At 46.1% G+C, this 14,791-nt stretch overlaps 2 protein-coding genes across 2 annotated transcripts; both read right to left on the bottom strand.

Annotated features, from left to right (window-relative positions):
* Window positions 1-916: 916 nt before the first annotated feature.
* Window positions 917-3,094, bottom strand: LOC142944596 (uncharacterized). Its single transcript, XM_076085692.1, has 2 exons — window positions 2,844-3,094; window positions 917-2,385 (listed from the first exon to the last, which is right to left on the bottom strand). Exons 1-2 carry the CDS (start codon window positions 3,016-3,018, stop codon window positions 962-964), a joined length of 1,599 nt encoding a protein of 532 aa, XP_075941807.1. The 5' UTR covers window positions 3,019-3,094; the 3' UTR covers window positions 917-961.
* A 5,667-nt stretch (window positions 3,095-8,761) lies between these two features.
* LOC142944595 (ras-related protein Rab-40C-like) lies at window positions 8,762-14,749 on the bottom strand. Its single transcript, XM_076085691.1, has 3 exons — window positions 14,601-14,749; window positions 12,929-13,151; window positions 8,762-12,127 (listed from the first exon to the last, which is right to left on the bottom strand). Exons 2-3 carry the CDS (start codon window positions 13,044-13,046, stop codon window positions 11,853-11,855), a joined length of 393 nt encoding a protein of 130 aa, XP_075941806.1. The 5' UTR covers window positions 13,047-13,151; window positions 14,601-14,749; the 3' UTR covers window positions 8,762-11,852.
* Window positions 14,750-14,791: the final 42 nt, after the last annotated feature.

Here is a 14,791-nt window from a genome sequence, read left to right as displayed (position 1 = left end):
TTTGTGTATCTTTGTAGTTGCTTTGCATCTCTATGTAGTTGTTTTGTGTCTCTTTGTAGTTGCTTTGTCTCTGTGTAGTTGCTTTGTGTCTATTTTTAGTTGCTTTGTGTCTCCTTGTAGTTGCTTTGTGTCTCCGTGTAGTTGCTTTGTGTCTCCGTGTAGTTGCTTTGTCTCCTTGTAGTTGCTTTGTGTCTCCGTGTAGTTGCTTTGTCTCCTTGTAGTTGCTTTGTGTCTCCGTGTAGTTGCTTTGTGTATCTTTGTAGTTGTTTTGTGTCTCTTCATAGTTGTAAGAGCCATATCAGCCTTGATAAGATGTCTTAAGTGATTTGTGTAACAAACATGTGGAAATGCTCCTTTAGTTGCATTACTGACTACGTCACAGCCAACAGCCCTCAATTGAGGTTGTTCAGTCTGCGGAGCAACATAGTTTTTTGAACGTTGTGCTAACGCTGTGACAAGTTGAGCAAAGAATGTATCTTGTAACTTTATTTTGTTGAGTAAACCTTTTTAAATGAAGCTACTGCCTACGAAGATGCATTACGCGTCAAGCTTATTGCCAAACCCAGACTGTAACAGTAGTGGTAATGTGGACTATCGGACGGAGGGAAGATTGCCGCTATAATAGTTGTTTTGTGTCTCTTTGTAGTTGCTTTGCATCTCTTTGTAGTTGTTTTGTGTCACTTTGTGGTTGGTTTGCCCCTTTTTATCAATTTTAAACACATACTCATCCGAGCAATCAACGAGACATTCTGATGCCGGTAACAGTCTTAATTTAATGTTTAAAGTTTGCTAACTCGTCTGTTGCCACCATGTCTCCGCATATTTTTGATGACGTTGGCTGTGAAAGGGTTTATTAGATCACAGCCAACGGACGTGAAGAATTTGCGGTAAGAAAGTAAAAAAAGCTGCTATCGGCACATTTTAAAGCTTTTATTTACACGCCACCATATTTACAGAACAGTCATTTCTCAGTCGCGTGGCTCTTCATGTGAAGCCTCACGTATGTCTTTCGGTGGAAGCCTTTACCGCAGATCTCGCAGCGGTGCGGTTTCTCTCCGGTGTGCGTGCTGCTGTGCTGCTTCAGCGTGGAGCGGACGCTGAAGCAGCGGCCGCAGGTGTTGCACAGGTGGGTCCTGATGTGTCGGCAGTTGAAGCATTTACCGCACTCGCTGCAGAGAAACGGCTTCTCCCCCGTGTGGATCCTCATGTGCATCTCCAGGTTTCCTTGACTGTCGAAACACTTTCCGCACACTTCGCAGACCTTCCCGTTCTTGTGAGTTTTCAGGTGAAGTTTTAACTTTTCCTCAGAGTCGAAATGCGTCCCGCACACGCCGCAGAGGTCCGTGGCGTGACTCTTGGCGTGGTTCACCAGAGACACCATGGAGTGAAACATTTTCCCGCACACTTCACATATGGTCCGAGTCTGATGCTTTTTCGGTGGCGATGACATCGTCATCTTCTCCTCCGCATCGTTGACGTGTTCGTCTGCAGACGTGTTGTTCGGGTCACGGCTCCTCGTGTGCGCGTGGAGCAGCTGGTGGCGTTTCATCGTGGAGTAGTCGTTGAAGCATTTGCCGCAGACGGTGCAAGGATACGGCTTCTCCCCCGTGTGTATCCGGATGTGTCGCATCATGTTGTGGTGACAGTTGAAGGATTTCCCACATTCGCTGCAGTTGAACGGCTTCTCGCCCGTGTGGACCCTCATGTGCGTCTCCAAAGAGCTCGAGGCCCCGAAACATTTCCCGCAAATGCCGCAGACTTCAGCTTTCACGTGCGTCTTCAGGTGAACCCGGAAGCCCTCCTCGGTCTCCAAACGTTCCCCACAAACACCGCAGACGTCCTTCGGGTGAGCCTCCATGTGGTTCACCAGAGAGACGTTGGCGTGAAAGACCTTCCCGCAGACTTTACAGCGGATTCGCGATTTCGCTTTTTTAGTCGGGTGAAGTTTTTGAGCCGTCGGTAAACGAGGCTCCTTCCTCTTTGTCCACCCGCGGTCGCTGTCGTCGCTCTGCGATCCCCCGCTGCCCCCCCACTCCTCGCCGCTGTCGGCTGCAGAGCAGCTGGAGGACGCTCCGTCATCGTCCTCCACCTTCGTCTGGTCCTGCTCAGCTGGAGTGCTCGGCAGAGGATGTCCTCCTTTAGAGCTCTGACAACCGGACAGAGGCTGGTCCAGCTCGTTCTTCACGTACGGAGGAGTGAAGATGAACCTGATGGTGTCGTCGTCCTCCTGAAGCTCCTCCTCCTCCCGGCTCTTCTCTGTTTGTGGAGGTTCCTGGTCGTCCTGATCCAGACCGGAGCTCCAGTCCTGATCACAGTGATCCTGCTGCTGCCGGTCGGAGAGGAAGTCCTCGTCCCAGACGGAGAGAGCCAGCTGTGGTTGGTCTACTGGAAGAAAGAACAGAGGAAGAAACTTTAATTAAAGAGAATATCAACCAGAATATCATTTAAAATCTAGATATAACCAGGAGGAGCTGTTGATCTTTACCCAAAGTTAAATATGTATTTTATTAGATTTCAAAAATGTCTTTGGCCTTTAAATATCGGTTTTGTAATTGATCATTAGATGGTACAGAGAAAATGCAAACTCTGTACCACTCTGCAAACTAAATTAATCTCTGTAAATAAATTCTGGCATAAACCAGAATTTATTTTTGCCACATTTTGATCACAATCCAACCAAATACTATAGATTTTATTAACTCCAGACTAAACTAAAAATAAATAAATCCAGTGGTTGGACAGGGTAAATCTGAATATTGTAAACAAACGTCAAATAACTGTTTGTGATCTTTCCAACATTAAACATGAAAAAATGTCTCTAAATTAAGCTAAAACTCACAAACCTGAGAGTTTGTTCATGTTTATTTCAGGTTTTAATATTGTCTGCAGGACTCTGCGCTGCCGGAGGACCACCTCCTCGTAGCCCGCGATGGTCTTTTTAACCGCCTCGAAGATCTCCTCTGCGGCCGCAGACAGACGCTCGTTCACGAGCACTCTGAGCAGCTGGACGCCGGACATGATGACGGAGCCTCGGCTGTGTTTCAGAGGCCGGACCGGACCGACACTCGGTAGGTTTGTTGTAATAACAAGCAGCTCGACGTGCAGCGTTTGACTGTCAAGGTAGCGCGTGTGTTCAGCAGCTGCACGAAACACTTCCGGTTAGAGGTTATTCATGTCAAAATAAAAGCTTTGATTTAAGAACGTTTTGTTCTCCTTTCGAATAAAACATGATTAATATTAAAGAGCATTTAAGAATAAATGATTTAAGAAATAAGAGTTCATTTTAAAATGTTTTATAAATCACTTTATTCTTTTTAGGTTGTTTAAGTTTTAGTCGTAAAACGACCCTAATGATGAGCAGCCCACGGACTACAGTCACCTCGCCCGGACCAGGGAAACCGGGGCACCCTCCCGGAGCCAGACCCAGGAGGGGAGCTCGTAGGCGAGCGTCTGGTGGCCGGGCCTTTGCCCATGGGGCCCGGTCGGGCTCAGCCCGAATAAACATCATGGAGCAGCCACCCTGTGGACCCACCACCCGCAGGGACACGCATTGGGGTCGGGTGCTATGCAGACCGGGCGGTAGGTCGGGCGGGAGGCCTGGGCATGCCGATCGCCGGCGACATAGACTAGCTCTAGGGACGTGGAACGTCACCTCGCTAGCGGGGAAAGAGCCGGAGCTGGTGCAGGAGGTGGAGCGATACCAGCTAGAAATAGTTGGACTCACCTCCACACACAGCGTTGGCTCTGGAACCAAGCTCCTGGAGAGGGGTTGGACTTTGTCCTTTTCCGGAGTTGCCCAGGGTGAGAGGCGCCGGGCGGGAGTGGGGATACTCACGAGCCCCCGGCTGAGCGCCGCTGTGTTGGAGTTCTCCCCGGAGAGCGAGAGGGTCGCCTCCATGCGCCTACGGGTTGCGGGGAGCAAGGCTCTGACTGTGGTTTGTGCTTATGCACCAAACAGCAGTTCGGAGTATCCGGCCTTCTTGGAGTCGGTGGGAGGGGTCCTGGAAAGGGCGCCGCCTACCGACTCCATAGTTCTCCTGGGGGACTTCAACGCTCACGTGGGCAATGACGGAGAAACCTGGCGCGGGGTGATTGGGAGGAACGGCTTGCCCGATCTGAACCCGAATGGTGTTTCGTTATTGGACTTCTGTGCTTGCCACGGTTTGGCCATAACGAACACTATGTTCGAACATAAGGTGGCTCATAAGTGTACCTGGTACCAGAACACCTTAGGCTGGAGATCAATGATCGACTTTGTAATCGTATCATTTGATTTGCGGCCGTATGTTTTGGACACTCGGGTGAAGAGAGGAGCAGAGCTGTCAACTGATCACCACCTGGTGGTGAGTTGGATCAGATGGCAGGGGAACCGGTTGGAAAGACCCGGTAAACCCAAACGTGTAGTGAGGGTAAACTGGTAACGTCTGGCGGAGGACCCTGTCCGGGAGGTCTTTAACTCCCACCTCCGGAAGAACTTCTCACACATCCCGAGGGAGGTTGGGGACACGGAATCCGAGTGGACCATGTTCAAAGCCTCTATTGTGGACGCGGCCGCTAGGAGCTGTGGCCGGAAGGTCATCGGTGCCTGTCGTGGCGGCAACCCGAGAACCCGGTGGTGGACACCGGAGGTGAGGGAAGCCGTCAAGCTGAAGAAGGAGACCTTCAAGGCCTGGTTGGCCCAGGGGTCTCCTGAAGCAGCTGACAGGTATCGGCAGGCCAGAAGGGCTGCAGCTGCGGTGGTCGCGAATGCTAAAACTCGGGCATGGGAGGAGTTCGGGGAGGCCATGGAGAAGGACTTTCGGTTGGCCTCAAGGAGGTTCTGGCAAACCATCCGACGGCTCAGGAAGGGAAAGCAGGGCTTACCCCAGGCTGTTCTCAGCAGGGGGGGGAACTGCTAACCCGGACGGAGGACATCGTCGGGCGGTGGAAAGAGCACTTTGAGGAACTCCTAAACCCGACCAACATGTCCTCTGCAGAGGAGGCAGCGCCTGAGGACCTAGGGGGAGGCTCACCCATATCCCTGGCAGAGGTCGCTGAGGTAGTTAAAAAGCTCCTTGGTGGCAAGGCGCCGGGGGTGGATGAGATCCGCCCTGAGATGCTGAAGGCGCTGGACATAGTTGGGCTGTCCTGGCTGACACGCCTCTTCAATGTCGCATGGGGGTCGGGATCAGTGCCCATGGAATGGCAGACCGGGGTGGTGGTTCCCATCTTCAAAAAGGGGGACCGGAGAGTGTGCTCGAATTACCGGGGTATCACACTACTCAGCCTCCCGGGGAAGGCTTATGCCAGGGTGCTGGAAAGGAGGCTCCGACCACTTGTCGAACCTCAGATTCAAGAGGAGCAGTGCGGATTCCATCCCGGTCGTGGAACAGTGGACCAGCTCTTTACCCTCGCAAGACTACTGGAGGGGCTCTGGGAGTTTGCCCAACCAGTCTACATGTGCTTTGTGGACTTGGAGAAGGCTTTCGACCGGGTCCCTCGGGGGATCTTGTGGGGGGTGCTGCGGGAGTATGGGGTGCCGGACCCGTTACAACGGGCGATCCGGTCTCTGTACGACTGCAGTAGGAGCTGTGTCCGCATTCTCGGCAATAAGTCAGACACGTTCCCGGTGGGTTTTGGCCTCCGCCAGGGCTGCCCTTTGTCACCGGTCCTGTTCGTGATTTTCATGGACAGGATATCTAGGCGCAGCCTGGGGGCGGAGAACGTCAGTTTCGGGGGTCTCGGGATCGCCTCTCTGCTATTTGCAGATGATGTGGTCCTGTTAGCCTCCTCGGATCGTGACCTCCAGCATTCACTGGGACGGTTTGCAGCCAAGTGTGAAGCGGCGGGGATGAGAGTTAGCACCTCCAAATCTGAGGCCATGGTGCTCTGCCGGAAACCGGTGGATTGCTCCCTCCAGGTGGGGACGGAGTGCCTACCTCAAGCGAAGGAGTTCAAGTATCTCGGGGTCTTGTTCACGAGTGAGGGTAAGATGGAGCGGGAGATCGACAGACGGATCGGTGCAGCTGCAGCAGTAAAGCAGGCGCTGCACCGGACCGTCTTGGTGAAGAGGGAGCTGAGCCGGAAGGCAAAGCTCTCAATTTACCACTCGGTCTACGTTCCTACCCTCACCTATAGTCACGAACTCTGGGTCGTGACCGAAAGGACAAGGTCGCGGCTACAAGCGGCCGAAATGAGTTTCCTCCGTAGGGTGGCCGGGCTCAGCCTTAGAGATAGGGTAAGGAGCTCGGTCATCAGGAGGGAGCTTGGAGTCGAGCCGCTACTCCTTCGCGTCGAAAGGAGTCAGCTGAGGTGGTTCGGGCATCTAATTAGGATGCCTCCTGGACGCCTCCCACTGGAGGTTTTCCAGGCACGTCCAACTGGGAAGAGACCCCGGGGAAGACCCAGAACACGCTGGAGAGATTACATCTCCCAGCTAGCCTGGGAACGCCTCGGGATCCCCCAGAATGAGCTGGAACATGTTGCCGGTGAGAGGGAGGTCTGGGTCGGCCTGCTTGCCCTGCTGCCACCGCGACCCGACCCCGGATAAGCGGTGGAAAATGGATGGATGGAAGTTTTAGTTTTTTAAGTATTGAGTTTAATAATTTTTTTACGTTTTAGGGAAAAATTCAGACATTTCACATCAAATTATATTTGGTGACGTCAAATGTATGTTTTTATTTGTTTGTTTATATATTTATTCTTATCTTATTCCGATGTATTTGTAAAAGTTATGTTGCTTTTTTCAAATGTACAATGTTGTAATACTGTTCATTATTTAGCTCCACTTCCACATACTTTGTATGCACTACAGCTTTGTGATACAGTACATATTGTGTGTACACACATACATGTATGTACTGTAAATACCGTGTCCGTTTCTTATACTACCTTGTTTTTATACAGATTTATTTATTGGAAAATTACAATAAAGTTGAACTATGAACTTTTAGAATTGTGCCAAATGTAGACGTGGGTTGTTAAAAATATAAAATAGAGATTTGAATAATAGAGGAGACGTGATAATAAATAAGAAGCTTACCTGAGATCTGCTCTCACTAGTAAACACGTGGACACTTACAGGTGCTGGTCATATAATTAGAATATCATCAAAAAGTTGATTTATTTCACTAATTCCATTCAAAAAGTGAAACTTGTCTATTATATTCATTCATTACACACAGACTGATATATTTCAAATGTTTATTTCTTTTAATTTTGATGATTATAACTGACAACTAAGGAAAATCCCAAATTCAGTATCTCAGAAAATTAGAATATTACTTAAGACCAATACAAAGAAAGGATTTTTAGAAATCTTGGCCAACTGAAAAGTATGAACATGAAAAGTATGAGCATGTACGGCACTCAATACTTAGTTGGGGCTCCTTTTGCCTGAATTACTGCAGCAATGCGGCGTGGCATGGAGTCGATCAGTCTGTGGCACTGCTCAGGTGTTATGAGAGTCCAGGTTGCTCTAATAGTGGCCTTCAGCTCTTCTGCATTGTTGGGTCTGGCATTTCGCATCATCCTCTTCACAATACCCCATAGATGTTCTATGGGGTTAAGGTCAGGCGAGTTTGCTGGCCAATTAAGAACAGGGATACCATGGTCCTTAAACCAGGTAATGGTTGCTTTGGCACTGTGTGCAGGTGCCAAGTCCTGTTGGAAAATGAAATCTGCATCTCCATAAAGTTGGTCAGCAGCAGGAAGCATGAAGTGCTCTACAACTTCCTGGTATACGGCTGCGTTGACCTTGGACCTCAGAAAACACAGTGGACCAACACCAGCAGATGACATGGCACCCCAAACCATCACTGACTGTGGAAACTTTACACTGGACCTCAAGCAACGTGGATTGTGTGTCTCTCCTCTCTTCCTCCAGACTCTGGGACCCTGATTTCCAAAGGAAATGCAAAATTGACTTTCATCAGAGAACATAACTTTGGACCACTCAGCAGCAGTCCAGTCCTTTTTGTCTTTAGCCCAGGCGAGACGCTTCTGACGCTGTCTGTTGTTCAAGAGTGGCTTGACACAAGGAATGTGACAGCTGAAACCCATGTCTTGCATACGTCTGTGCGTAGTGGTTCTTGAAGCACTGACTCCAGCTGCAGTCCACTCTTTCTGAATCTCCCCCACATTTTTGAATCGGTTTTGTTTCACAATCCTCTCCAGGGTGCGGTTATCCCTATTGCTTGTACACTTTTTTCTACCACATCTTTTCCTTCCCTTCGCCTCTCTATTAATGTGCTTGGACACAGAGCTCTGTGAACAGCCAGCCTCTTTTGCAATGACCTTTTGTGTCTTGCCCTCCTTGTGCAAGGTGTCAATGGTCGTCTTTTGGACAACTGTCAAGTCAGCAGTCTTCCCCATGATTGTGTAGCCTACAGAACTAGACTGAGAGACCATTTAAAGGCCTTTGCAGGTGTTTTGAGTTAATTAGCTGATTAGAGTGTGGCACCAGGTGTCTTCAATATTGAACCTTTTCACAATATTCTAATTTTCTGAGATACTGAATTTGGGATTTTCCTTAGTTGTCAGTTATAATCATCAAAATTAAAAGAAATAAACATTTGAAATATATCAGTCTGTGTGTAATGAATGAATATAATAGACAAGTTTCACTTTTTGAATGGAATTAGTGAAATAAATCAACTTTTTGATGATATTCTAATTATATGACCAGCACCTGTCTGTGATCACGTCCAGCAGAGGGCAGCCTCCCCAAAATAAACTAACTCCTTCAAAGCATTGAAACATGAACAAATGACGACATCTCGACTTCAACATTCAATAGTTTTATTGTGAAAAAAGTCTCATCTCTTCATACGCTTGAAACTGTACAATCAATAATTTAAAAAAAATTAAACATGTTCAGCTTTGTTTGAAGAACATTCACACGCGCGCGCACACACACTCTCTCACACACACACAAAGCGCACACACCAACACACTCACTCACGCACAGACAGACAGACAGACACTCAGCAGCTTCAGCCAAAAACCAGAATAGTGTTTTACAAGTGTTGTTTTTTTTGTGTCTAAGTCGTAATAATTATCACAACAGTTGCTTCTTTGTACAAATACTTCTTCCACATCAGAGGACGTCCCTGAACCTCTCACACGTTTCCACCTTTAAAAAAACAAAATGTCCAAAATAGAAACTCAACAGAATGTTGGAAAGAGTCCAAAAACACAGAAGAAGTCCGTAAAAAAACAAAAGGATGAAGAAGAGAAACACGGAGGGAAAGCTTTGTGTTGTTATCTCACAACACAAAGAGGATGAAGAACATGAGAACACAACAACAACATGACAGCTCATTAAGCCTAACGAGGGGCGTTAAGACCAACAACAATAAAAGCCTCTTCCTGTTCAACTGAAAATCTTGGCAACGAGCTCGAGTCAAATTCCTTCTTTTTAAAAACACGGAGGAAACAAATGAAACGTGACGAGTTCTCTGGTCCGATAAACCTCAGAGGTCTAAATTAAACCAAATTCAACGTATTTGACACATAAAACCCAAACAAGGAGTCAAAGAAATGTGCGAGATTGTTTATGTAAATGTCTCAAAAACGGACCCGTTAAAAAACATTTCATTTTTAGACATTTTTTAAAAAAAATCACAATTTACAAAAAAAAAAAAAAAAAAAAAAAATCCTGAATCCTCAAAAATGGTGTTTTGAATCCGATTAATCTCAGAGTGTTTTCATATTTATATTTCTTTATTACCCCCCCCGGCTCTGTATCTATATTTTATTTCCCACATCGGCCTTAATTAATGCGCCGTCGTAAGAATCTGACTCTGGATCAGTGAACACACGCGAGTCAGTGAGGTGAGAATGAACACAGACTGGATTTAGGAGGTTGAACACCTGAGAAAATGTGCTGAGGCGGCTAAAAACAAGCAGCAGATAATTCTGTTTTATAAAGAAACCAGAGAGACGATGAGGAAGATGAGTGCTGAAGATGAAGAAACAAACCACAGAGAGCTGAGCGGAGGATGAGAGAGACCGATGAAGACCTCCAGAGATGTGAGAAGAGCATCTATTATTCAGCAGCTATGAATCATGGGACAGCACGCGGGGGCGGAGATCAGAGAAGAAGAAGAGGAGGAAGACGTCGGAGCGGTTTGGTGTTGGACTCGATGAGTTCTGATTCTCTTTAACTCGTCATCACGTTGGAGATAAATTAATATTTATAACTCGTCCACTCGAAGCTGCCGTTTCCTACAGGACATGAATGTAGCGGGAGAGAGAACACATGATCGTTTATAAAATCAATAACTTATTTATATCGATGACAAACAGAGCTCGTTATCTCAAACACAGATGGTGGCGCTCTCTATGTTTCTTCTTGTCAACAAATCCCCAAAATAAAAAGTCCAAAACAAACAATAATAATTCATCTCTTTCCGTTCTCTCTTAGAAAAACACCAAATAAATATTAATCCGCCGCTGAAAATAGTCCCCAACAAACGCACTCGTTCCTCCTGTTGGTGTGAAATGAATTGTAAATATTGGAGGGAAAGTAATTCGGCCTTTTAATGTTGATTCATCTCACAATTCAATGTTGTATCTCGTCACATCAACGGTCAAAACCTCCAACATAATGTTTAGTATTTCTGCTTAAAAGATGAATGAACGCTTCCATCAGTCCAGGTGTGCAATAAACCGTCTGGTCCTTTAAGGTAGTTCGGTTGAGACGCGACGTTCATTTTTACAAATAAATGTTTATTCAGAAAAGAGTGAACGTGTCCGAGCAGACGTCTTCAAATAACACGTTTCATCTAAACAACACTCCGAAATATTCTCACTTTAAAATGATAGAAATCCTCACATTAGAGGAGCTGAAACAGGAAGTAGTTTTGTAGTTTGTTTAAATCTGTGACGACTGGAACAAACTGAACTCGAGCTCAATTAATCAGTAAAATATGAGTTAATATGATAAAGTGATTATTATAAACACACAGATGAGGTGAAGCGTGTCACAATAAAAGAAACAGGTGAGGAGAGAGAGGAGAGAAGAGGAGCACCCTGGGTAAACTCTCTCCGGACTACAACTCCCAGAAGCTCTTGTGCCAAAAAAAGAAAACATCTTCAGCTTTCAATGGGCTTTGTTGACAAGTATGAAAAAACTAAACTCTGTTTGTCTTCAGCTGTCAAGTTAAAAATAAAATTCCACCAGAAGGCGGAGACCTTAAATAGTGGTATCCATGGCAACAAGCATCACCGAATCCCTCGTCAGAAACCACAGAAGAAGAATAGAAATTAAACATATTTATGGTGCTTTTGTGTGTTTGCTGCAGGTGAACTGGCTTCTTTTGACACGTCTACGAGAACATTGAGGCACAGCAGCAGGTCTGGACCTGAGACCTGGTCCAGGATCAAGACCTCCACCTAAAACTACAACCACCACTCATCTTGTCGCCAAGATTTCCCTTCAGCCAAAACATTTAATCTCCCAAAGATCACGACGAGTGTTTGAACAAAGATGGCGACGATCAATACTGAGGGACTGCTGCCTCGTGTCTCCATCAATAGCTTATCGGTCATTAAAAACAAAAGAGATAAAGAAGGGGGGAATAAAACCAGACAGAGGGAGGGAAGGAAGGAAAGTGAAGGATGAGGCATCACGTAGAGGAACTAAAACGCTGAGTCGGTGATTTCTGTACATGTAGTTGAATTCCAGCCATCTCTCGTTCTCTCAGAGAGAAGAAAGACCTTCATGCTCTTCAGCATGAAGGTGAGAGGTAGCACTCGTCCATCCCTCCATCCGTCATTCCTGCTCTTCAGCTCTTCAGGTTTGGGGGATGTTCTCCTCCAGCTAACTCCGTCCTGTTCCCCTCGGCTCTGGCGGAGGAACCTCCTGTGAATTAGGAGATCTTACAGTTGTTGCGGGTGCAGTTCTGCGGCGGGCTCTGCGGCGGACGGATGGACTTGGAGCGCTTCAGGCTGTTTCCCTTGGAACCGCCGGCCGGGTTGGCCAGCGAGTAGGAGCGTCCGTGCATCATGACGGCGTTCATGCCGTTGGCCATGGAGAAGGACTTGAGGTGGGACTTGATGGCGACGGGCAGCGGCAGCTTGTCGATGAGGTGGACCGGCGTGCACGACACGATGGCTCTGCAGCAGAGGTCCTGGAGGCTGAACACTGCAGAGAGGAGGTCAGTTAGGATCGTTAGGATCTCCGATATCTGGGACATAAACCCAGCTCACCTACGAAGACCTCTCTTATTATCACCATGAAGATATTTAAAACTCTGGCTTGTTGGGATATTTACCACATATTTTACTAACAGCTTTTGGACATTTCTCACAATTTGACAAAATATTTGGCTTTTGGACATTTCTTTTCACATATTATACTATTAAACTATATTAAAATATATTTTGTATATTTTTCACGTATATTTTTCAGAAATGTTCTACAATTTTTATTCACAATTTTATTAAATGTTTGAATATTTCTCAACAATTTTTTGAGACATTTATCTTTTCTTTTTTTACATATTTTACTGCTTTTAGGATATTTTTCGAATATATTTTGGATATTTTTTACATTTTTAAGACCATTTTTAGAATTTGTATTCACAATTTTATTAAATGTTTGAATATTTCTTAACATGTTTTCCACAGTTTTACTAATAATTGTCAAATATATTTGTTTTTGAACCGGTGTTTTTGAGAGCCACAGATGGGGACGGGAGGTCAGACCTGAATCTGAGGTGTTTAAGGATCAACAGGACCTGAAGACATCAAGTCCAGACTCATGGTTAAATCTGAGTATAAAGGACTTTCCTCTGTAACTAAGGCGTAGTTATAAAAATAAGTGTTGAATAAAAACAGTGTTTGTGAGTAAAAGAGACCGTGAGAGCAGCGAGTCTACAGGAAGTTCCCTCAGTTCTTGTGACTCTTGATGTTGTGATTCTTTGGTCTCTCTGACCCGACTCACCTCTGTTGGGCTTCCAGAACTTCTCCATGCCGTGCCTCATGAGGACGATGCGCGACAGCTCCGTGAAGGACTCGATGACGTTGAAGTTGCACAGCGGGCTCACCTCGAAGAAGGTCATGCCGTTCTTCTCGGCGTACGCCCTCGCCTGCTCCGTGGGAACCTGACGTTTGAAGGCCAGATGTAGACGGTTGCCGACCAGGATCCGAGGAACGCCAGGAGCATGCTGGGTAATAAAAAGAAAAGAAAATCAACACGGGAGAATTAACCTTCGTTGGTAGCTGTTAGCATGTAGCTTCTTTCACGCACAGTTCCCGTGTCCAGACACCGCGAGTGAGTTTCACTTCACCAGATGGACGAGACGGAGCAACGGACTTAGAAGACAAAGACGGACACGGAAGGACACGTCTCTTTACTTTCACGAAGATATTTCGCACATATTTTTCTGGCATTTTTTGGACATTTTTCATTTAAACTTTTACAAAATGTTTCTCAAATATTTTTCACCGATTTTTTTCTCCACATACTTTACTGATATTTAGGATATTTTTCACATTTCTTTTCAGACATCTTTCACAGTTTTTTTAAACCTTTTTTTCTAATAAATGAACATATTTGTCGGACATTTCTCTCATATCTATGTATCGTTAGTTATCCGACCACCGGTGAAAGCACCGTCATACATTCTGAACTGTGAGTTCCTGATTCAGTCTCGTCATCAGTGGAGTCTTCTGATCGGGGCGCTCGCTCCACATTTAAACATCTTCACGAGGTCGTCGCTGCAACGTGACAGCTTTCATTCACAACACAGGAAATGTTCCTGAACACCTCAGACTACATGGACACGAAGTGAGGAAGCTGCTCCGGTCTCTCTAACTCAAACTGAAGGAAACAAGATGGCCGACCTCGTCCTCCTCACTGTCACCTCTCATCAGCCTCTTCACAGTTTCCTCCCTGCTGCCTCTTCATGCTCAGAGCTTCTGCTGATGGTGATGATGATGATGGTGATGATGGTGGAAAAAGCAGCAGCAGCAAATACTGGATGTTTAGTTCTTTGCCAATAAGACGGTTGGTTTTAAACGGCCTGGTCTCACGTTTGGTTGGATGTACTGTAAGATTTCACAGATTTATAGTTCGTGTGGAAGATTTTAGCTTGTTTGGTTTTGTTTTATACATTTGTTATGATTTGTTTAATGTATTTTATTATGTTTTAAGTATGTTTCACCATATATACAAGGTATCTGCTAGATCAAAATGACTTTGTATGACGAGTGAGGGGAGTCTGTCTGTTGTCACTGTGAGAGATGTTAAGGAATTAAGATTTGTTTATACTCTTAATTAAAACCTCCACGTGAGCTCCGAATATGAATTCATAGTCTGTACGCCGTTTGTTGCTTTATTCTCTGAAACACCAGAGGGCGAACAAGGTCATGATGAACACACACACACACACACACACACACACACACACACACACACCTTTAACTTCGGCCCCTGAAGCAGCAACGCTGGCTTTGTGTTTCCTCGTCTTATTCTAACTCTTGAAAATAGAACTAGTCTCCTCCTGCGTTCATTCAGGTCGACTCACACAAGCGAACACCACAGCAGCGCTGTGTGACATGAAATGATCAAACAGACGATCAACGGTCAGCTAAACGTCCCGACTGTGACTCACCTCATCAATCTCTCTGATCCACCGGTCGATGCCATCGAACGACCACCGGTTAGTGATGTCATACACCAGCAGGATTCCCTGCAGAGACACACAACAACATCATCATCATCATCATCATCATCATCATCAACAACAACAGGTCTCAGAGTATCAAAGCAGTCAAAAACAGCATCATGCCGTCTGTGATCCTG

This window comes from Anarhichas minor, unplaced genomic scaffold (assembly GCF_050575085.1).
Source record: "Anarhichas minor isolate MPS153535 unplaced genomic scaffold, ASM5057508v1 ptg000295l, whole genome shotgun sequence".
Classification (NCBI taxonomy): Eukaryota; Metazoa; Chordata; class Actinopteri; order Perciformes; family Anarhichadidae; genus Anarhichas; species Anarhichas minor.
This window is presented reverse-complemented; position numbering and strand designations above follow the sequence as displayed.

Excerpts from the sequence above, each read along its gene's own strand:
- LOC142944596 (XM_076085692.1), bottom strand. The coding sequence starts at position 3,018 with ATGTCCGGCGTCCAGCTGCTCAGAGTGCTCGTGAACGAGCGTCTGTCT. Across the intron at positions 2,386-2,843 it reads AAACATGAACAAACTCTCAG|TAGACCAACCACAGCTGGCT; the intron begins GTTTGTGAGTTT and ends TCTTTCTTCCAG.
- LOC142944595 (XM_076085691.1), bottom strand. The coding sequence starts at position 13,046 with ATGACCTTCTTCGAGGTGAGCCCGCTGTGCAACTTCAACGTCATCGAG. Across the intron at positions 12,128-12,928 it reads GTTCTGGAAGCCCAACAGAG|TGTTCAGCCTCCAGGACCTC; the intron begins GTGAGTCGGGTC and ends TCCTCTCTGCAG.